Here is a 21,386-nt window from a genome sequence, read left to right as displayed (position 1 = left end):
CTGCTCAGCTTCTGTATTATACGGTGAAGCATACCAAGAATAGAAAGGGACCACTATCACGGGACATTATTATGAGGTTTTTAATTATACAGGATAATTCGTCCAGTTTCGTTGGTCCCAGTCAGGATTCAATTAATGGAAGTCGACTGTATAACGAAATTTTCAATGTGATGAAGTAGTTAACTTTTTATAGCTTTTTGTCCTTAGAACATTGTGAACTTCGAACGTCAATTTAACGAAGTGTGTTTATACACAATTTCAATATAAGGAAATTTCACTGCTGCCGTGAAGGAATATAACTAGACAATAAATTGTAACCCGCCGAGGTGGCGCGCATCTCCTTTTCTAGCGCGGTCATGGCTATCAGCATGGCTGAGCGCATGCGCAGCTCGTGCGCCCTGTTTTAAAGGTAATCTGCCGCATGTGCGCAATCTCAAGTTTCAGAGATGCAACGAGAGGCAGACAAAGCATTGGCTCCTCGCTGCCAGTGCTTTTCATGATAGCATCGTCCCACTGCAAGCGACACTATCAGCCGCGAGAACAGAGTGGATGTGAAAGCATGGCTGGCTTCGCATCGCGAAAATATCTGATGTGAAGATATCATCGACACGGCATGAAACCATTTATTTCATCGAAGACTCTCAACCAGATAATTTTTTTCTCAATCATACTTGCTTTTTTCCGGTTGCCCAATAATTTGGAAAATATTGTGGCCCCTTTCATGTAAGAAAAACCGATCAGCGACTGTACTTACTTGCATAAAAGATAGAATTTCAATATAATAAAATTTCGATACAACAAAGCAAATTGCCGATCTTGCCGACTTTGTTATATCGAGGTTTAACTGTATAATGAAGTAAAGTGCCAACCGACATCGTTAGATCGAGATTTTTCCCTATTAGCTGTACATTTCTCAACTCTACCTAGTACAGTATAGGCCACTTATAATATAACCGTTTATAGTGCAGAACTGGCTACAACGCAGCCTTTTCTGACTCCCGTTTACCCTCCCATAGAACTTCATGTATATGCATACCGCTTACAGTGCAGCCGCGTGAGATGAAATACCAGTTATAATGCAGCTTCCGCGGGAAAATCTCGCCGACAAGGACGGCAGCGAGCACGCTTCTCAACAAGGTGCGTGCTCCCGGCTGGCATATGCATTATTCAATGCAATCAAACTCTTGTTAATTCGGACTTATTTGGCCGCACATCGGTTAATTCGGACTACTTTTGAGCTTGCTGAGCGACAAGCGCCGCAAATGTGCGACGCAAAAGAGCAAGAACGGCGCTTGCGTCCAACCGAAACGAAGCGGCGGAGTCCGCATCGCCCCAGCCTTCAGTTGAAATCGTACGTGAATGACAGCAATGTCGGAATGCTTCGAGCCTATTTGTGTCTTTGAAGCCTGTATTCTTGTGTTTACCACCGCGCATAACACTGCGTTGGCCGCGGGCTTTCGTAACTGAGTAGTCGTCATCCACAATCACGTCGATAGCGGCCGTGGTTTTCTCCGCAGCGGTTGTGGCGAACAGTAGTTTCGTTTTTACTCGGTACGCGCATCGGCCGCGTGCCTAAAAAACTGTGTAGTCGCCATCGATGATCGCATAGATAGCGACCGCGGCAAAAACGTAATCGTGATGTGTGCGCGATAGTACAAAGCGTGCCTACAAGCTTGGTCTACATGTTTTGCATACGTGCAGGGCTTGAAAATAGTTGTTTTGGTTATAGTGCGGTACCGTTTATAGTGCAGATATTCGCGACTCTGGCGACTTACGTTATAAGCGGTCTACACTGTATATAGTGTTTGTCACTATATACACTGTATATAGCGTTTGTCAGTTGGCACGGAGGCCGCATAATGTCCCGCATGCTGCACAAGCTTTGTTATTTGGTTCACCGAATTCTCTGTCAACATGACAGAGAATTCGCTATCTTATCTGGAACATCTAGTAACAGTTGGGAGAAGAGGCCATAGCCTGTATGTGTCCCCTAATCTTGAACTTCTGGTGGTGTCTGCTCATGTCCGCATAGCTTGCCGAATACCATGCTATCCTAATGACAATCAGCACTAAAAGCTGGTGTTATCTGTGCATGGCAGGAGGAAAACAGAGCCACTGCTGCTTCTAAAATGTTTATGGTAAGTTATTTATGCCTACACTTGTCACCGTAAGTGCAAAAGTTGTTTTACTTTGGGTAGACAAGTGAAAATGGTGGCACTGCCAAGGTATAGACAGGCTATCCAGTGTGATGTCAATGAGATGAGGCTGTGTTGCTGTTGCTTCGAGTGCAAACAAAAGATGTGCCTGTGCTCATGGAGAGACTTTTGCAAATGAGCTTTCAGCCCAGTCAAGACGAACTCTACCGGTGTGAGTTGTCTCACAACACTAGGTTAAAGAGCCAGTTGTCAGAATCTTTGTTCAAAATGGCACATAGTGAAGAAGGCGTTGAGAGCCAATACATTCATCTGTCCTGCTTTCCTAGAAGCACTTTTTCTACACCATGTGTAACAGTGGACCCTTCGTTTCTTTGGACATGCAGCTTGTCTATTACCTGTTGGCCTCACTTGCTGGCTGTGGCAAAAACTCAGCCACCTCTTTGTAATGCAGGCACGCTGTGTGTGGTTGGAAGCTTCCCATTCCTGTTCTCCAAGCCCTTGGGCAGCCACCCGAGCAGCCAGGAGGCAGAGTTTGTTTACTATGCGGCCTTCATCATCATCTTCCAGTTCGGCTGGGCATCCACCCAAATCTCCCACCTTTCTCTCATCCCAGACATCACGCCCATTCCCCATGAGAGAGTTGAGCTCAATGCGATGCGGTGAGGACACCTATTGCGTACTGTGCAATGGCGAGACTGTTAATAATTCATGTTGCCTAATTTTAATTCTTTCTCCTCTGAAAGAGTGACGGAATGGAAACACTTTTCTCAGTTGTGATATGAAAATTTCAATTAAAGCTCCTGCTTTAATTGAAATTCAACATACTTCTATTCAGTATGCTTACTGTATATTTCCTTTATATCATTGCTGCTATGTATTGCTTTAGTATATTGTACAGTATAGACCACTTATAGCGTAACCACTTATAGTGCAGGACCGGATATAATACGGTCTTTTCAGACTCCCGTTAATTTTCCCATAGCACTCTATGTATATGCGTATCGCTTATAGTGCAGTTGCGGGACAGGAAATACTGGTTACAGTGCGGCTGTCTGGAAGTGCGGCAGTCAACCTAGACGGCTAACGCTCCCCTCAAGCCACAAATACCGTATTTACTCGAATCTAACATGCACTTTTTTTTCCGATAAAACAGGTCAAAAATTGCGTGCGTGTTAGAATCGAGTACGACCCTAAATCTGCGTTACTATATAGCCATCGGCATTTCAATATGGCCGCCTCTCACGCGCGTCGAGCCTAGCTACTCTCAAGCCTAGCTACTGCAGCTTCCTCCATGTGCTGCAGTACACGTGTTTAGGCAATAGTCTACCGTCTGTCTTCACGTTCTCTGGGTCTACTCTATCAGCATGAAGTACCGAGTTCATCATGATGCCGCATTTAAAAGGAAAGTGATCATGTGTGTGGAGACGGACGGAAATTAGGCCGCATCCCGGGCGTTCGGGCTTTTGGGACTGGTGCAAACAGAAGGAGAGGATTTTCGCCAGCAAAGCAATGCGGAACGGTTTCAGTGGACCGAAGCAGGACGTAATCTGCGACGATCCACTTCGGCGATACGATCGCCTTGGCCCTATTTTGAAAGCAATCTGTGACGGGAAAAGTCCGCCGCGCGCCGTGTTTTCGCCGCTTGTAGGTCGCGTTGAAGCGAGAGGCATGATAGCACGAAGGTCAGTTCGCTCGGCGCGCTTCGTCACTCGAGCGTTTTGACAGTTCGTTTCCACGGTCAACGAGCGAGATGTGTTCATGTTTGCTTGTGCGGGCGTGACACCGTGCTTGTTAATTTATTGAGTAAGCGAATACAGAACCTAGATCGCGGTGACAGCAATGGCAGAAATGCGCCTGGATTGTCCATTATCGCTATAAAATAGTTGTTTTGGTTTTAGTGCGGTACCGCTTATAGTGCCGATATTCGCGACTCTGGCAACTTACTGTTATAAGCGGTCTACACTGTATGTGTATATATATGCCTAGTTGTGTAGTGCATGTGGGTATGTTTGTACATGAGTGTACAGGCATATATTTTCTTCTGCTTGTGAAACGGGTGTTGCAGTGCACCAGTTTTATGTATCACTTGTACCTTTAGCAACGCCCTTGAGGCCATGTAGATATTGTGAAATTAAATAAATAATAAGATAGCACTACGTTGCGGGTTCGGTTTCTGACATCGACTGGGAACTTGCAGTGGTCATATTGTGATGACAGCATGATGCAAGAACACTTGTGGAAATTAAATGTCCCCAGGCAGTCAAAATTAATCCAGAGCCCTACATTGCAGTGGCTCTCGTGGTCTTCTTTCAGGACATTAAGCCCAATTGGTCGCTCATGTTCATGATGTGGATTTGTAGCATGGTGATGTGCTGTATCTGCTTGTCATAGAGTATTCACTTTGGCTTTATTCTGACCAATATTACTGCTCACTTTTCTTTTGGTTTGCAGCTATGCTTGGACAGTGGCGAGCAACATAATTGTGTACACGGTTACCTGGGCAGCCCTGGGCATATCAGGTGCAGACCACGAAGCCCAAGTGGGGCCCCCCGATGGCCACGTTTTCCGAGACATTGTTCTCATTGTGGTCAGTGCTCACCTTTTGACTTTGCACACATTCATTTTACCTTTGCTTTGTGGTATTACAGATGCACTATTAAAGGGGCACTCACCTGAAAAAATATGACAGTTTCCTCCTACAGGTGAAGAGATGTACAACTCATACCCGTTTTCATACGTAGCAGGCAATGTTGTAGAGGCTAGAGCAACTTTTCACACTATCTGCATGCGCAGCCAAAAAATAGTGCCTGCTACGTGGCAAGAATAAATTGCGACATTCTATGTAATTTGGCACAAGGTTAACTTCATATGTTGCAGTCACAACATATGAATCAATTGTCACACAAAAGGCATTGCCCCAGCGAGAATACCACCCAGCTGCATAATTGGTGTACCGTGTTGTGTGCCATGTGCTGCTTGAGCACAACAGACTTGTTTGCATCGCAGCGTGCTAACTGTTCACTTTGACTGCATTGTTGTTTCGCCGGTTTCACACCAATCAGGAAGTGAAATCGAAAGACCAACTCATTGGAACGGAAGGAGGCTATCGTATCAGTACTTGTTTCTGGGCAAGTTGGTTCATTTTATTACGCAATATTAAGACGCAACTGAGGGCGGTTGTGTCTTAAAGACTGTTGCGTCTGGGGACAGAAAGTTGCATGTTGCACACACCGGAGATTCTTTTGCTGTTGTTTCATGAAAATTTCACCACATATACAGCTACATGTGGTTTGGCGGGTTGTGGAACTGTAGTGTTCTTTGCATGTTAATGTTGTGCACACCATTGGGCATATACTGCGGTAAAGGGCGATAATCGAAAGAACAATGTAATGGACACAACAAAGTTAATTTCAGCTACCCTTTCAACTTTGTTATAGAACCCCGCTGTTACTTTCCTGGATGCTGCGTTTTCCCGGCTGTTACGTCGTTTTCGGCCGGTCCCGGCACAGCTCCCATAGAACCCAATGCATTGGTAACCCCGCTGTTACGTCGCAACTGTGGGACCGTTCCCGCATCATACGTTGCGAACTGCCACACCACACCGGCCCGAGTGGCCATTTTGACTTTTCATGTCACTTGGCTTGGTTGCTTGACAATGGCATTGGCCACCCAAAGTGCCGGGGGCACGGAGCAAGAAACCTTTAGGAGTGGAAACTCCGCCAGTTGCGGCGACCAGAAAATGTCACAAGGCCGCGGAGCCACTATCATGCTGGCGGCACCTCGTGGCCGAGAAAGAAATTATTGCCGTATTGGGTTGCCAGGGCAACCGCTCACGTGTGTTACTAATTTTCGCGGCCGCGCACATTGCTCCCGTTCGGCCGCGCGTCTCCGCAAGTTCTACTGAGGGCACTTGCGCGTCCCACCTGCGTCCCATCTTAGGCTAGCAAATTGCGAACAAGGGTACACTGCATGTATGAGCGCTGTAAGTATTACAGCCCTCGAAAAGACACCGACAAGAACAGTTGCTGTTTCACTTAAAATCCCATGAGAACAACGTTAAGGCGTGCACGCTGAAACGAACGCCCGTGTCGTCTGCTTTGAGCGGGAGACACGGGCACCACCGAAGAGAACGCACCCGAGCAGCACCACCAGGCTTCTGCTCTTTTTTTTTTTTCGCTGCTGCTTGCATGACGCGCCGCAAGGTTCTGCCACTGCATGCGCCCCCGTCGGCGCATACTAACGTGACATTATCTGGTCGCACGCGAGCGCCCGTGCTGACGGGAGTTTCTACTCCTAAATAATCTTCCTCCGTGGCCGGGGGCGACACTTATTACGTATTTTCGGTTTCCGCCAGCAAAAGTATGGCCCTTGAGATCCGCATTTGCTATCTAAAGATGGTGTCTATGACGCGTTATGGCCCTAAAATTGGTTTTGGCTCATAGATGTTCCCTATAAAGTCCAAGGGCGATAACGCCGTCGCCACGCACCGTATGCTGTATGTGCGAGTGAAAGCATGCGAGGGCAGCCGACGACAGCATCTCGCGCGCGAAAGAAAGAAAAGCAGGGAGGAAGCGCGCCTTCTTCAGTTGCGCTCGAGGCACCAACGAGGGGGGAGGGATAGCAGGCAGCGTTGTGCTCTGGCATCATACTGCGCGGCGACGCGTGGTCGTGCGGGCCGTATCTTGAAAGCGATCTGCGTGGGGCAGAGTCTATGCAGTGTCGGTGCGTCAGTGGCTCGTAGCTTTGTGCGGGCTGTGTGTTCTCGGTGCTCAGTTTGCGTTGAAGCGATAGACAACAACATGAAGGTCACTTCGCTGGCTTCTGCAGAGGCGCTTAAATTCCTCACGCCAGCGTTTGACAGCGCATGTCCGCGCTCATCGAGTGTGATGTGTTCATGTTTGCCTGTGGGTGCTGACACCATGCTTGTTAATTAGTTAATAAGTGAATATTTACTAGTTTATACGGACGATAAAACTACTATTCTCACTTTGTATAGCTTATCGTAATTGATACTTCGGCTGTCGGGTGAAACTACTTTTTTTCACACGTAAGAATTAAAATAATATGTGTGCTCCCAACACTACTCCCATTTCTCAATTTTTCCTGTTTCCCGGCTCTTACGTTTTTTCTTTAAGGTCCCGTGAAAAACGTAACAGCGGGGAATGAGTTTCCAGTGTAGTTCGGATACATCAAGAATTTATGTCAAAGTCAAGTAATATGTCAAGAATTTATGCCAGAATGAGACATTTCTGTGACCGTGCTATTTACGTAGCTTCCGCAGTATTACCTGCTAAGTATGAAATCGAGTATACCAGAGGCAGATTACGTCGATGTCTGTGTTGGGTGTGATGCGTTTTGCTGGGCCACTGTGAACCTTCCGAACGCATGCAGCAGAAGGGCCAAATCTAGGGCTGCGTCAGTATGTTGCACGCATGGCTCAGATTATGAAGCACGCATCATAACACACGCATCTGGCTATTTTTCATTAGCACAATAGGTGTCTCAAGTGAACAGGGCCAGTTTGGTTTTGCAGCATAGTGGTTCGTTTACAAGCCTACATGGCAGCTTGTCACAGACCCCGGTGAACGAGGCGCAGACGCCGGACTAAATTCCAAAGCTGACTTATCAGCTTCCGAAAATAATCCCACAAAAGCAAGGACAATGAAGGGGGGACGCGGCTTTCGCATCGCGATATTTGGCCAAAAAACCGATTTTTTGAAAATCACATTTTCAGTTTGTATGACTTCTTTTCTATTTTATTTCAAAATTTCGTCACGGAAAATCACGCGGAAATGATGTAAAAAATGTTTATCGAAGCTAAGGTGGCGAGGAGTTTCTCGAAAATAGCGAAAAAACGGCATTTTTCAAGCCGCGATATCTCCGCAACCGCGTAACCTAGCGCCACCATCTTGGTCTCTATGGATAGCGCGATTCTCCGTCTTCAAATCTGGCGCCTCGGCAAGCTGCACCAGGCAAGAGCAAGCGCACAGCAAGCAAAAGTTTCAAGGTCTCGCGGCGGTTTCTGATCGGCAGCGCGCGCCACGCGGCTCCGGATTGGTCTCCCGGGCGGTTGCCCTTAGCAACCGGCGGAAAGGTCGTCTGCTCGCCGCGCTGACGGCGCTGAGGAGCCGATTTCGCGTCTTTTCAACTCGTCGCGCCGTGGTTTAGAGATCGTATCTCACTCATGATAACGGACCGGCGCTTGCTTGTTAGAGAAACGAAAAACGTTGTCAAGCTCGGCCCTTCTTAGCTTGGAGAACGGCTCTCGTCTGTTATCATGGGCCGGCGATTGTTCATGATGAAACGCAAGACTGCGCATCAATTTGGTGCTCGTAAGTCGAAGCCACCGATCTCTAAAACAAAGTTTGCTCCGGCGACTTCAGCAGTGACAATGACGGTGGCATGCAGCGCGACGCGGACGTGCAGCTGAGCACCTCAAGCACGGATGGAACATCGTCCGCGCGTATTGGCGAAACTGTTCAGGAACCCAGCCGAAAAAGATGCAATGCGGAAAAAGAAAGCTGCAAAATCTCATCAGACCATCAGGTCAGATGGTCAAGCGATGCCGCATCGCAAAGGACACAAAGGACTATAACCGTGGTGCCTATTAAATTTTGACAACTTTGAACCTTGTTTTCTCAGTACAGTTTTTTTGGCATGTTGCTCAGCTCGTGGAGCAGGTATCTTGGTAACTACTTTACACATTTTGATTGCGTTTGTTTTGTCAGACTCACTGAACTGTACTTTAGGGGATAGCGCTCTTCTTTTTTTATCCTAGTGTTTTAAGAATTCGTAGTAGGGTTCCTTGGTTGCAGTGTAAGCGTGCTCACTGCAGTGGGACTGGAGAAAACATAAACTACAAATTTTAGTGTTGAAAAAAAATTATTTCGAGAACGCTATTCCCTTCTGCATACATTTGGCTGTGCATACAGTATTTAACAAACTTTTCACTTGATTTCGTAAATCCTCCTGTCCCTCCACGAGGTTCAAGAAAGAAATAATTTGTCTAGCAAAAAGTTTTCATGGTACCGCTTTGAAATTTTTATGAAAGCATCAGAGAGCCATTCTTCTTCTATGTACCAATTTTCATTGACATCCACCAAGAAACAAGAAAGTTGGTACCGAAAGCCGCGTCCCCCCTTAAGAGTGGGCCCTCTGGTGCGCCAGCGAACGCTGGTTGCTGTCCAAAGACCGAGTCAGAGCCCAGAGTTGTCAAAAACACAACAAAATATATTCTTCACACAAGGCAGTTACACACAAACTTGCACACTTAGGCTAGACACAACACAATACAAATCAGATGGGTATTAACAAACGCAAGAAAATAACGACAAGCACTGAGAGTCCAACACATAAAACACAAAATAAAAAGGAACACTAAGTGTCCAATCGTATTCACCAGTGTTGGTCTTGGAAGTCAGACGATCTCGGCGTAACTTGGGGGCAAATCTCGAAGAAAGAACTTCTTCTGGAAACGCAGACGCTCGATGAACTCGTCGACTAGCTTGCCGGGGAATCCCCTTCTTCCGCAGACGCTCGGTCTTCGCATTACATCACTTCACCGGTGCGAACTGAACTCCTGAATTCCTGGATTCCACCCTCTGATTCTCGCACGGCGGTTATATAGCTTCCACAGGCGTTCTCGAACATTTTTATCGGTGTCGTGATCTCGTAGCATGGCCAATGCTTGGGGAAGCTCCGAGTCATTTCTCGTACCTTCGACCGCCATCTGAGTGTTGCGGAGGGGGGGGTGATGATGACTCATGCTGTTGGCGCGCGCGTACATGCTGTGGTTATCTCTCTCTCGACCCGCCGGGTGAGAAGGTGTCTCGGCGCGCGCGCGTCTTCTCTCTCTCTCTCCGGTTAACGTCGCTCTGTCGAGTCTCTTCCAAGTTCCAGACGTCTCGGCGCCGTTGTTAGCGTTGTTGCTTGAGCGTTGCTTGAGTGTTGCTTGAGTGTTGCTTGAGCTTTAGCGTTGCGCTCTCCCCCTCTGTTGAAGTTGCCGCGGGACCGGCGTGTTCTTTCGCTGGCTTACGTAACATGCGGTGCGCGCTTGGATTACGCGCTCTTTTGTGACACAGCTGTTGAACGCTCACCCTTCCATGCTCTCATTCTGCTAAATTTATCTTGCAGCAATGAAATCCTTTGACAATTTCAGCCACATGTCACAAGTCTGTCAGATTTTTCTTTTGTAGCAGTAGAGGGACACTTGTGACAGTTGACGTCATGCATGCTCCTCGGAGAACTTTGTTAATCATTTTACTCATTTGAGTACATCTTAAAGGAATTCAACTGTGAACTGCCTAACTGAGGTTCTTTAGCTCAGCATTTTTTATTGTTGTTGTTATGCAGAACTTTGAAAAAATTAGGAACCTCGATTATACGACCCCCGGTCATGTGACGACCTGCATTTTACGGCGAATTGGTTTGGTCCCGGCAAAACGCTGATAGAAATAACGTATTAAAAACCTTGATTATACGACGCAGTTTTACGCCGACCCTGCCTTGTACGACGCCTCTCTGGTACCGTTCGAGAAAAAAGAAAGAAAAGAAAAAGAAAGCGCTAAGCAGACGCAGGCTGGCACGTGAGTACACTGCAGCCGGCTGATAATGGGTGTTCAATACTGCGTTCACCCAAATGCAACGCGACCACGATTGCAACGTGAGGGGCGACATTCCAGTCACGCGAAATAAAAAAAATAAAACTGAAAATGTAGCGCGAGATGAATGGAAAATAAATGCTACCTTTATTTAAGGAATCGCAATTCGGAAACCACTTCTCTTCACTTATCGTCGTCTGAAGAGAAGACGGAGCTTTCCTTGGGTGGTATTCTCAGGCGATTGCTTTGTGAAATTTTGCATTATTCGGCAGTGAAATCGTCCCAAACAAGTGTTTCTGGCACTGTCCTAAGCTCGCTATCTGTGCCAAGAGAGCTGTCGGCCGTATAAGGGTCCTGATTATTTCGCTGCGCCTGTTCGAAAAAGATTTTGCACTCACAGCTGCACTGTTCTTGCTCAAATTTTGCAGAACGATCGAATTTTGGAGTCTGCTTCATTTAGTGTAACACTTACCACAATTAATTGCCTGGTTTTTAAGAAAAAAGTGCAAATTTGCTTTCACTTATGGGAAAACAAGCTGCTGCAGTGACGGCGCTAGCATAAACTTGTGTTGCCGCCTGCCGGCAGCTGCAGAAAGCAGCCGGTCAGGGAGGCTTGCCACATGTTGCGCACTCCTGGAGAGAATTTTTTTTAATAACCCATGGGGCCTTTATTGCTGTTACAGTGGCACTGTTTCTTAATCTTGTGCTTAACAAACACCTAAAAAAATAAAAGCAGGAGCAGACCTGCTAGTTAGAACGAAAAAAGGGGTTTGAATTGTGATTGAGACTTCTCTTATTTGAGCATGCAGCTGTGCAATTGGCTATCGTCACAGTGTGGCCATTTGCATGTATCGTATTTTCTGGTCTGTAAGTCGCACCTCCCTCAAAACAGCAGTTTTTTTCAAAAAAGAAACGTATATAAGTCGCATTGGTAGACAAGATGCACCTGTTCATTCCGTAAGTGATTTAAAAAAATTACAGTGACGTTTTACTTTGTGAATGCGGGTCATGTGCAAGCGTATGGATGCCATTCCTATATAATTGCGATAGTAATTATATATAGACACTCCAGGCGCATTTCTACCGTCGTGGTTGCTGCGATGTTCTGTACGAAGTCCAAGGGCGATAACGTCGTCCCCGCTTGCCATGTGCTGTATGTGCGAGTGAAAGTGAGCGACGGTGAGCCGAATCGCACACAAGGGAGGAAAGCGGGAAGGAGGAGGGATGACAGGAAGGAGGATGGTAACTTGTACTCTGGTAGCAGCTGTGTAGTTTGCACAGCAGCACCCGGCCGTATCTTGGAAGTCATCTGCAGATGCGACGACTTCGGAGTCGGTCGACTCGTGGTTGGTCTGCGACCGCTTCCGTTGCTGCTCCGTCTTTCTAGCACGGCGCTCGGTAACTCGATCACGAGAACCCGGTGCCTCCATAGCGCGCACAACTCATAGCAACTGCCAGACACGGTCAACCCAGCGCTCTTCGCGTGGCCATAGCATCCAATCTGATTTTGACGGCAGTTTTCCCGAAAAAAACAAAACAAACTTATATAAGTCGCGCCATTATATAAGACACACCAATGAAAAATTCTGAAAAAAAAAAACGCAGCTTATACTGTGGAAAATACGGTAAGTTATTCGTGACATTCAAGAAAATACTTTTGTCTGGGACCGCAGGTTGCCATTGGGGCCTTCTTCTCGCTCATCTTCCATTTGGTTGTTCGTGATCCATCACGAGGTGGACGCCGGGAAAGCTGCTCTCGTCATACGGACGAGTACATCCGGTCATTAGTGCTTGACCGCTCCCACCACTTTGTGTGGAAAGACTGGTTCAGGGAGAAAGGCTTTTACCTGGTGTGTACTTTTTTGGCCCTTTTATTTATTTATATATTTGTTTGTTTGTTTGTTTTTCCTCGTGTGTAACTGCATTTAGCGTAGTGAGAACACCTGTTAAGGAGCCTCTATAACCCAGTCGAAACAATGACGTCCATATCCATGTCCTACTGCTAGGACATGGATATGGAGATGCAGGTTGTTAGTTGCAACGCACTCTGTGTGACAGATGCAACGGGTAGAGCGTCCTCGCATCAAGAACAGATACATTGTGTGCACACGTTATGTGCGCATCATGTGTGCAGAAGTACAGCATACTCCTCATTCTTCTAGGCCTTCCGCCAAGTGCAAGTAGCTTATTGAACTAATTGAAATTTGCAAACTAAATTGCATCAGAGAATTTATAAAGTACGGCGTAACACTAGCTGCAGACGTGAGAGCTTCAGATAGTAATTCAAACATGCGAGAGAACATAATTCTGCTATGAGGAAACTCAGACAAAGCCTCAGTCGGAGGAAAAATATTCACATGTATTTTCAAAAAAGGTCCATGTGAGATAACCTTGGGAAATCCTTGGTAGGATATCCTAAACAAGTCCATGCGCGATATTATTGGGACATCCATGCTAGGATATTCAAAACTGGACATCCGGCGGGTATCCTGTCTATTTCCAAAATGATGCTTGACCATTGGGAAGAGTTTTCACTGGGAAGTGGCCTTAATGCTTTTGGCTGTGTAATGAGGCGGGCTGTGTAAGGAGACAAAAATATCTTTTAACATGTGCTTATTTGAAGAACCCCACAATATTTGCTTTTGTACAATTATTATTCGGAGACTTTGTATTGTAATCATATGCTATAAATGCCAATCACGAAAATAGTATTATTTTTAACAACCTAGTTTCACTTTCCAGAAAATTATGTGGGTGCCATAAGACATAGCACGAGAGGCAGAAGGTATTAAAGCTCAGATATGTGCAGAGTAGAAGGAAAATGTTCTGTGTAGTACAGATGAACCTTGTTGATACGATCCTGTTATGTACGATTTCCCAGTGCCAACGTTTGCGATTGAGAACACAAAAAATTACCCAATTGAGTTATGCTTATTTTTTACCAGTTCATACATTCCTGGAAAACATGATCTTTTGGCACCAACATTCAGTACATCGCCAAACTGCGATTGTATGATACGTTTTTGGGCTGCTAGATCGCATGTAAACAAGAAAATGTGTGAGGCGAGCGCGATTGAAAACAGTAGCCACCTGCTGTGGCACGTTCACCGCAATACTCATCCAGCCATCTCATGTGAAAACGCAGGTGCGCACTCAGTTTCCTATTCCGGTACCAGCAAATCTTCTCCTGGGTCATCACACGCCGCCATAGTTATCGCTGCCAACCCTATTGTGATAAGCATCTTCACTTAACTATTTCACAGCGCATGGTGTCGGTGAAAGCGTACTGCATGCTTTTAATAGACGATAACCAAAATGCACTGTCTTTCCCTGCTGCAGACTGCGATTGTATGATATGTTTTCCGCCCGTTAGATCCCGTGTAAACAAGAAAAGACGCGAGGCGTGCATAATCGAGCACAGTAGCCGCCCGCTGCATCAGTTTTCCCGCAATACTCGCCTGCCTGTCTTACATGAAAATGCCGGCGCACTCAGTTTCTTATTCCGGTACCAGCAAATCTCCTCCTGGGCCATCGCACACTACATTAACAGCTATTGCTGCCAACCCTATTGCGATAAGCATCTTTGCTTATCTGTTTTACAGCACGTGGGGCATAGTGCCACTGGAAGCGTACTGCACGGTTTTAGTAAGCGATAACTTAAACGTGTTACTGTTTTCTGCAGCAGGCGGCGCGATGTCAGCGTCACGTTTTGCTCCAGTGGCATCCGGCGTCACCCACCAACTCTATTTCGTTTCGGTTTCCCGTCGACATCTTAAAACACTGCACAATAAAAAAACAACAAAACGTGACTCAAGCGCGTTTTGTTGTTTTCTATTGGGTTCCACCAGCGTGACTCACATCAGGGTCTTGTGCCTCGTGCCACAACGATTCGCACAACGTTTTGCATTACGTAGATGTCAACTACAGTTGAGTCTGTCAGATTTTTTAGTTACTTCAGATCGTACACTTTCCCGGTTAGTGCGTGTTATCTTGCATTTTCTTTCCATAGCATATGGACGAGGTTCTACTGTATACAGTCGAGTCCTGCTACAACAAAATTCACGGGACATGCGCAAAATTTCGTTGTGGCAGAACTTCATTGAGGCGAAATTGGTATGTATATACAGTCGAATCTCGTTAATTCTAACTCAAAGGGGCCCGAAATTTTGTTCGAATTAAAAGAAGTTCGAATTAAAAGAAGGACTTATTTTTGAAGTATTCGTGCACCATAGCTAGGACATACGAACGGTGCGAGTCGTGAAATATCGCGGCGCGCAAGCATATAGCGAGCGAGGGCCGTAAAACTGCCCACGTCGGCCAACGCTCGCTTCCTGATAATGGCAGAGAGCGAAACTTCAGGGAGCGGGCGACGCCAGCACAGCGACGGGCTCGGGCGGGGACCATCGAAGGTGAAGGAGGAGGGCGGCAGGGAAGGGGATTTGGCCTCGGTGCGGTTAGCCCCCGTAGCCTCGGCAACCCCGTCGCTTCGGTGGCAGAGGCTTTGGTGGCTCCCCTCGTGCTCCCTCTCAACTCGCTCGTAGCTTCCTCACCCTTGACTGCCTCCGTGCGTATCGCCGCCGTGCCGGCGCCGCCGCTCCCGCCGGCCCGGCGTCAGCTTAGTCCGCTCCCTGAAGTTTTGTTTTCTGCCGTTGAAGCCAACGTTGGTTGAAGCAAGCGTTTGGCTGGCGTGGGCAGTTTCGTTGGCCGGACTGGGCCTCCGCCGTTGCTTCCCTATGCGCTGCAGCCGCAGCGTTGGCTGAGACGTCGGCACGTACATGCCTGTTCCGGCGCAACGCATGTGTGAAACGGTGACCTTGCCATTTGAGAGAGTGAATCTTCCGCCACAGTTCTTTTCCTTTTTTTTTTCTCTCTCTCTCACTCTTTTCTTTTTCTCCGCACGGTGTTGAGGGGTCTCGCCTCCTATGGCGGTGTCGGAGCAATGCCGGTCGTAGGCGCCGCCACGTGATTTGGTGCCCTGCTGAGAGCATTGTCGGTGCGCGGTGTGTTCGAATTAACCGCCGCAAATGCTTTCGCGTTCGAATTACCGGGCGTTTTCGCCCATTAGATTAAGCTTAACTTTGACGGGACGACAGCGTCAGTTCGAATAAGCCGGAATTTTGAATTAAGCGTGTTCGAATTAACAAGATTCGACTGTATGTACGCTAAATGGCAAAGCCGAAAATGGAACCGAAACCATCGTCCGGGAAATCTTCGCGATGGCGTGGGTGCAAAGGTTGAGATGTACTGAAGGCAGTCAATAAAGTGTCACCTGCACGAGAGAATGCATTTCACGCTGCTGTTACAGCATTTTTCATACATGCGCGTGCCTGGCCGTTCGCGCAACACTCATTTTGGGCACATACACCGTCACAATGAAGCGGTTTGAATTATCACAATTTCACTGCATATTTATAACAAAGTCGGCAAGCTTGGCAAGCTTGCGCTTACCGGAAGTTTTATTCAAGAAGTCGGTCAGCCAGGATTTCTTACGCTTCACGGTAAGCAAAGGCGTTACACGAGTCTCACAGTCTGTTAAAAGAGCCATCACAATGTCTTTGTCATGGGTTCTGATAACTTTTCTGATGAGTTGAAAAGGATCCATTACTTTCAAAGCAGTCGCCGAAGTCGGTGTGTCTAGCGGATTGTCATTTTCCCCAGACGACGAGACGTTAGCATCTTGTTGACAACAGCGGCTGTAGGTGCGGCTGCTCGGGCCTCATCTTCAATGTGATCTGCGATGTGGGTAAAGTGCAGCTAGTGCCAGTAGAGTCGTGTGCGCTGTGCTTTCGACATTTAGTTCGCGGTGAAGCGAGAGACGGCACGGAGGCCAATTCGCTCGCTACTGTTGCCGCGCCTTCTCACTCCAGCTTGTTGACACCGAGTTTCCGCGGTCATCGAGTGAGATGTGTTCATGTTTACCTGTGCGCGCGTGCCACTGTGCTCGGTAATTTAGTTAGCGAATGTTTACAAGTTTATGCGGCCAATAAAACTACTATCCTTAGTTCGTATAGCTGTCTACTAATCTGCTATCGCAATCGATGTTTCGCCTTTCGGGCGAAACTGCACAATTTTTTTCCTTCCGCTTTCTGCCTCAGCGATCATATGTGCCTTCTCCTAGAGAGAGAGAAATTTACGCTTCTTCGTTGGCGTAGCCATTTCGACCGGACACAGATCACAGAAAACAGCAACGATTGCGGTGATCCCCTGCAGTCTCGTGCAGGCGTATGATGACCACGTGTGGCTATGGATTGCAGTGGCTTAAATCGGTACTTTTAATTTGATTTTGTTATCGAAAACCTTGTTCAAGCAGACATACGATCGTCACAGCTTTCGAAGGGCCTTCTAATTTGACTACTCGGCAGTTCCAATTTCAATTCAGTCCCAGTTTTGTTCTCGAAAAGTTCGTTGAAGCGGAAATACGGTATAAAATGCCTTCGTTATGAAGGGACTTTTTTTGTATTACTTTCTATGGGCAGCTGACGGAGAATCGGAAAATCTTCGTTGTGGCGTAAATTTCGTTGTAGCGACATTCATTGTAGGAGGATTTGACTGTATAACCCTTAGTGTCATTAAACAGAAACTTCAGAGAATCGTACTAATTGTGACTGATCAACTGCACGCTGTCTTGTGCATAATCTTTATAACCAGATATTCAGGAGGTTCGTAGCATTGCATATAATGTACACTCTGGTTGACCGCCTTTCCCCTTGGGCAGTTCATGCTTGAGCCTGGAGAGACAGAACAAGTTACATACTGCGCAAAATATGACAAAGATAGGACAGAGCGCAGGCTGCCAATTTTATTGCACAAAAGGCCTAGGAAGTCAGGAATGTAAAGGCACACTTTATATTTGGAGACTGTGCTTTGCCTTATTTGGGGCTGTTGTTTTAGGTGGCCCTCCTCTACATGTTCACTCGCCTCTACGTCAACCTGAATCAGGTGTACATCTCCATCTACATTCAGGACACACTTTTGCTACGAAGGGTGAGTAACATATTGGTCTACTATTGCGTTCAATGTGAGCTGAAACGCGGTGTGCATGGTCGAAGGGGAACCAAGACTGCATGGCAGCACCGGCACACGAAAAATTGGAAAACTAAACAATGTTCCACTTACTGGCATTTATTAAACCAGCTCTTGGACAACTAACCTACTTGTCTTTTAACAGCGAAGCTGTTTATACTAGCCATAAAAAGTATGGTGTTTCACAGAAAGCCAGCCGTGCCATAGCTATGGCAATGAGCGTCGCCGCAGCTGCTAGAACACATGGCGTGACCTACCGCCTGTGTACTGCGCATGCGCCAACAGCGAGCAACGGCTATGTATGCTCGTGCGTGGCAGCGCTCAATCAGATGCAGCCATGGGACTTTTCCCGCTTTCGTGCCGGGGAAACGTCCCACTCCCGCTAATAACAGCCACGCAGCATGTTGCCTGTGCCCTCTCAAAACACCGACAACACTGCAGGCTCTTAATTGCGGCAGTTGGCCATATCGGGCCCTTTTTTTTTTCTCTGCATATGACGAGCGAAGAACACACTACAGTGATGCAAATTTTATATAACGCTGTCGTATTGACAGGACCTGGCAGTTACTGATCCTTCTTGTGCACTGGTTTTTATTTCCTGAAGAGAGCACTGTGGAAAACTAGGTGCAATGTGTTGCTGAGACATTAATTGAATGCACTGTATGCATTGCAAGATAGGCAAGTCAGTGTCCCTGTCTGTCTCCTGCTCTCTCCATTGTTATACATCTGACGGGGCTGTCATCACGGCTTGTCAAAGATGCATAACTGACAGAATGTCTCAGTGCTGTTAAAGGGATTGTTGATGTGCTACAGCTATTTTCTCCTCCACCTCGCCTTTCCTTCTTTTCAAGGTTCAGTACAAATGTAAGTGATGCCGAGTTGGTTCTGTTCATCCTTGAAATAATGTTGCTTGGTTCTCGTAGTGATAATCACTTGTGTTTGCAGGAAAGCATAGCAATCATTCCACTGGTCATGTATGTGAGTGGCCTCGTGTCATCGCTGCCCATAAAGCTTGCTGCAAAGCACATAGGAACAAAGGTAAGCAGTCATGTGTTTACGCATAAATCATTAAAAAAAAATGTTATGAGCTTTTTTTTTTTGCAGCAGCAGCAACGTTGAAAAGTTTAGTTTTGTCTTCCAGGCTGATGTGAAAAGTGCTGGTTTGAAAATGCAGCATGCAAGTTCGAGAAGGCAGCATTTTCTCGAACATAAAATGTTGCTTAGGTTTAAGCAAACACCCTGTTCACTACACAGCTGCTGGTAAAGCTGAGAAAACTTCGCTTTCTTACCGGTTTCCTTGCTTTCAGTGGCCGTTGGCATCTTCATTATCTTTATTTTAACTGGCCACTGCTCCCCCCTGATTTGTTTTTTTTTTTTTTCACAGAGCATAATGAGCTTATAATCATAATGATAAATTCATTAGCCTGAATTCTTCATTCCTGCAATAAGATTTGATTACACATAACTGGAGATAACGCTGCAAGGAGCTCTACCGTTTGCTCTGTTGGCACCACCATGCCAATAATGATGAGCAACTGCGATGTAATGCGAGATTTGTGGGAGAGTCCATTTATTGAGCATTTGTCATCTCAATTATGCAACAAAGATAGTGACCATTCTTCTTTTGATAGACAAGTCTTTTCTGATGGTACACTGAATGTGCAGCCTTAGTGATGAAATCCATAAGCTGCACACATGCAAGCTAACTAGGCCATTTAGCTTGCAATTACCCCGCAAATGAAGAGATGGACAATGAACTCAGTGTATAGTATTCACATACTTATATGTTGTAACTATTCATTAACACACATTTAAAAAAGCTGCACTGTCTCCATCTTGCTGCAAGCAGGTCATACCTGATATGATCAGGGTACTTAGTTGTGGTGGCATGTTGGTTTTCACAGCAGCATTACAAACGTGGGTGATCACATCGAGCAACTTTGGTGCTCTTAGCGGAGGGCTCTATGCAGGCCTGTAATAGTTGGGGTTCTTAGCTTTAGTAGTGTGTTTGTAACCATTGCAGCGTTCATGCTATGCTTGTAAGCGCCATTGACTTTTGTCATATTGATGAATAGGAAGGGTTAAAATATAAACTTATTATCTGGAGGGGGGGGGGGGGGGAGAGAAAAAAAAAGGAAGAAATAAGAAAGCTTTGGCATAAGTTTACTAACAGTTAGCTCTGTCTTTACTATTTTTCTTTCACAGAATGTGCACATTCTTGGTGGTGCATTGGGTATCAGTGGTTCCTTGTGGATCCTTTTTGGCCAGGTGTTGCCTACATACAAAGATTACCAGATATATGGTGTTGCCGCTGTTGTGGGTGCCGCGAGCACGACCATGCTGCTTGCCAGTCTTGCCATCACAAATGAACTCATCGGCGGTCACACGGTGAGCATTGCATATTGGCCTGGGTTGGCGAGTGGTGATAAGGTTTGATTTGTGCTGCCTTTGAGTGCCTTTGCCATGTTGCGTGACAGTGGATGAACACCTGTTTACCTGTGGTTCAGTGTTGCATAGCTTTAAGTTACACTTGTGCGTAGGGGTGCCTTGGCTCAGTCAGCCAAAAGAAAAATAAGATCGGGCGTTCATAAAGTTTGTGTTATCGGTACCATAAATTTGAAGGAGTACATGATAGACATCAAAATAATTGCACGTATCTGTAGCTTTAGTGGAATACAAAAATTGTGTTCTATATAGTGCTGAAGAATGGTACCTACTAGGCAATAAAACAAAAACGGCAGCGTCCATCGGCAAACTTTGTTGAAGCACGAGCAGTAATCCACTTTCTGCATTTGAAGGGACACAATGTTAAGGAGATTCATGCCAAGCTGGTGGCAGTGTATGTTGACAATGCCCCAGCTTATGACACTGCTGTGAAATGGTACAGATGATTTAAATATGACCAAACAAACCTGGACGACAAAGAATGGAGTGGCCGACCGTTGCTTGATGAGGAACCACAAATTGATGCACAGGTGGAGGCTCTAGTGCTTGCTGACCGGCAGATAACTGTTGAACAAATAGTGCAGCAAGTTAACGTCATTGTGGACTCTGAATAACTCCAACCAGAGTCTCATTGCTTTATCTCTGTTCCTTCTTGACAATAATAAAAACTTTGTGAATGCCCCTCGTATGATATCCTCAGTAGCTTCTGGGTGGTGTGACATTCTCTTCTCTTGTCCTTGGACATAGGTTTGGTTGTATACAGTAAAATTGTAAAATCTCGATGATGCGAATCTCGCGGGGTCGCGTCAAATATTTGTATCACCCAAAGTTCGTGTCATCAAAACATACGTAAAATCAAGAAAAAATGTATTTTTCGCAGAAAAAATTCCTAATAGTGGAACGCCGTTGAAGCGTTTCTCGCTGCTGCATTTTCTCGGCTGCTACGTCGCGTTTTTGTGGTCCCGACCTAAATCCCATTGACTTCCATGTAGTAAGTTCCCCTTGATACGTCGCCAATCTAATTTTCCCGCATCTTATGTTGCATTTGAATGTGGCGGTCACGTAAATTTAGTGGTGCAGCCAGCTTGAATGTTGCAACAAGTGACCGGTGTGTTGCAACAAGTGACCGGTGTGTTGCAACAAGTGACCGGTGTGTTGCAAC

The 21,386-nt window shown here is 46.3% G+C and overlaps 1 protein-coding gene across 6 annotated transcripts in view; it reads left to right on the top strand.

The window, feature by feature from the left end:
• The window catches only part of LOC119442687 (major facilitator superfamily domain-containing protein 12), a 58,311-nt gene that overhangs the window by 21,618 nt on the left and 15,307 nt on the right, over positions 1 to 21,386 (top strand). For all 6 annotated transcript variants that reach the window (XM_049662309.1, XM_037707651.2, XM_049662311.1 and 3 more), the window contains 6 exons: positions 2,608 to 2,815; positions 4,608 to 4,743; positions 12,430 to 12,606; positions 17,648 to 17,740; positions 18,725 to 18,817; positions 19,985 to 20,167. In XM_049662309.1, the coding sequence (XP_049518266.1) occupies positions 2,608 to 2,815; positions 4,608 to 4,743; positions 12,430 to 12,606; positions 17,648 to 17,740; positions 18,725 to 18,817; positions 19,985 to 20,167 (890 nt within the window). The remainder of the gene's footprint in view (positions 1 to 2,607; positions 2,816 to 4,607; positions 4,744 to 12,429; positions 12,607 to 17,647; positions 17,741 to 18,724; positions 18,818 to 19,984; positions 20,168 to 21,386) is intronic.

This window comes from Dermacentor silvarum, chromosome 2, assembly GCF_013339745.2.
Source record: "Dermacentor silvarum isolate Dsil-2018 chromosome 2, BIME_Dsil_1.4, whole genome shotgun sequence".
Taxonomy (NCBI): Eukaryota; Metazoa; Arthropoda; class Arachnida; order Ixodida; family Ixodidae; genus Dermacentor; species Dermacentor silvarum.
The sequence above is the reverse complement of the archived record's forward strand: the minus strand, read 5'-3'. Positions and strand labels throughout refer to the sequence as shown.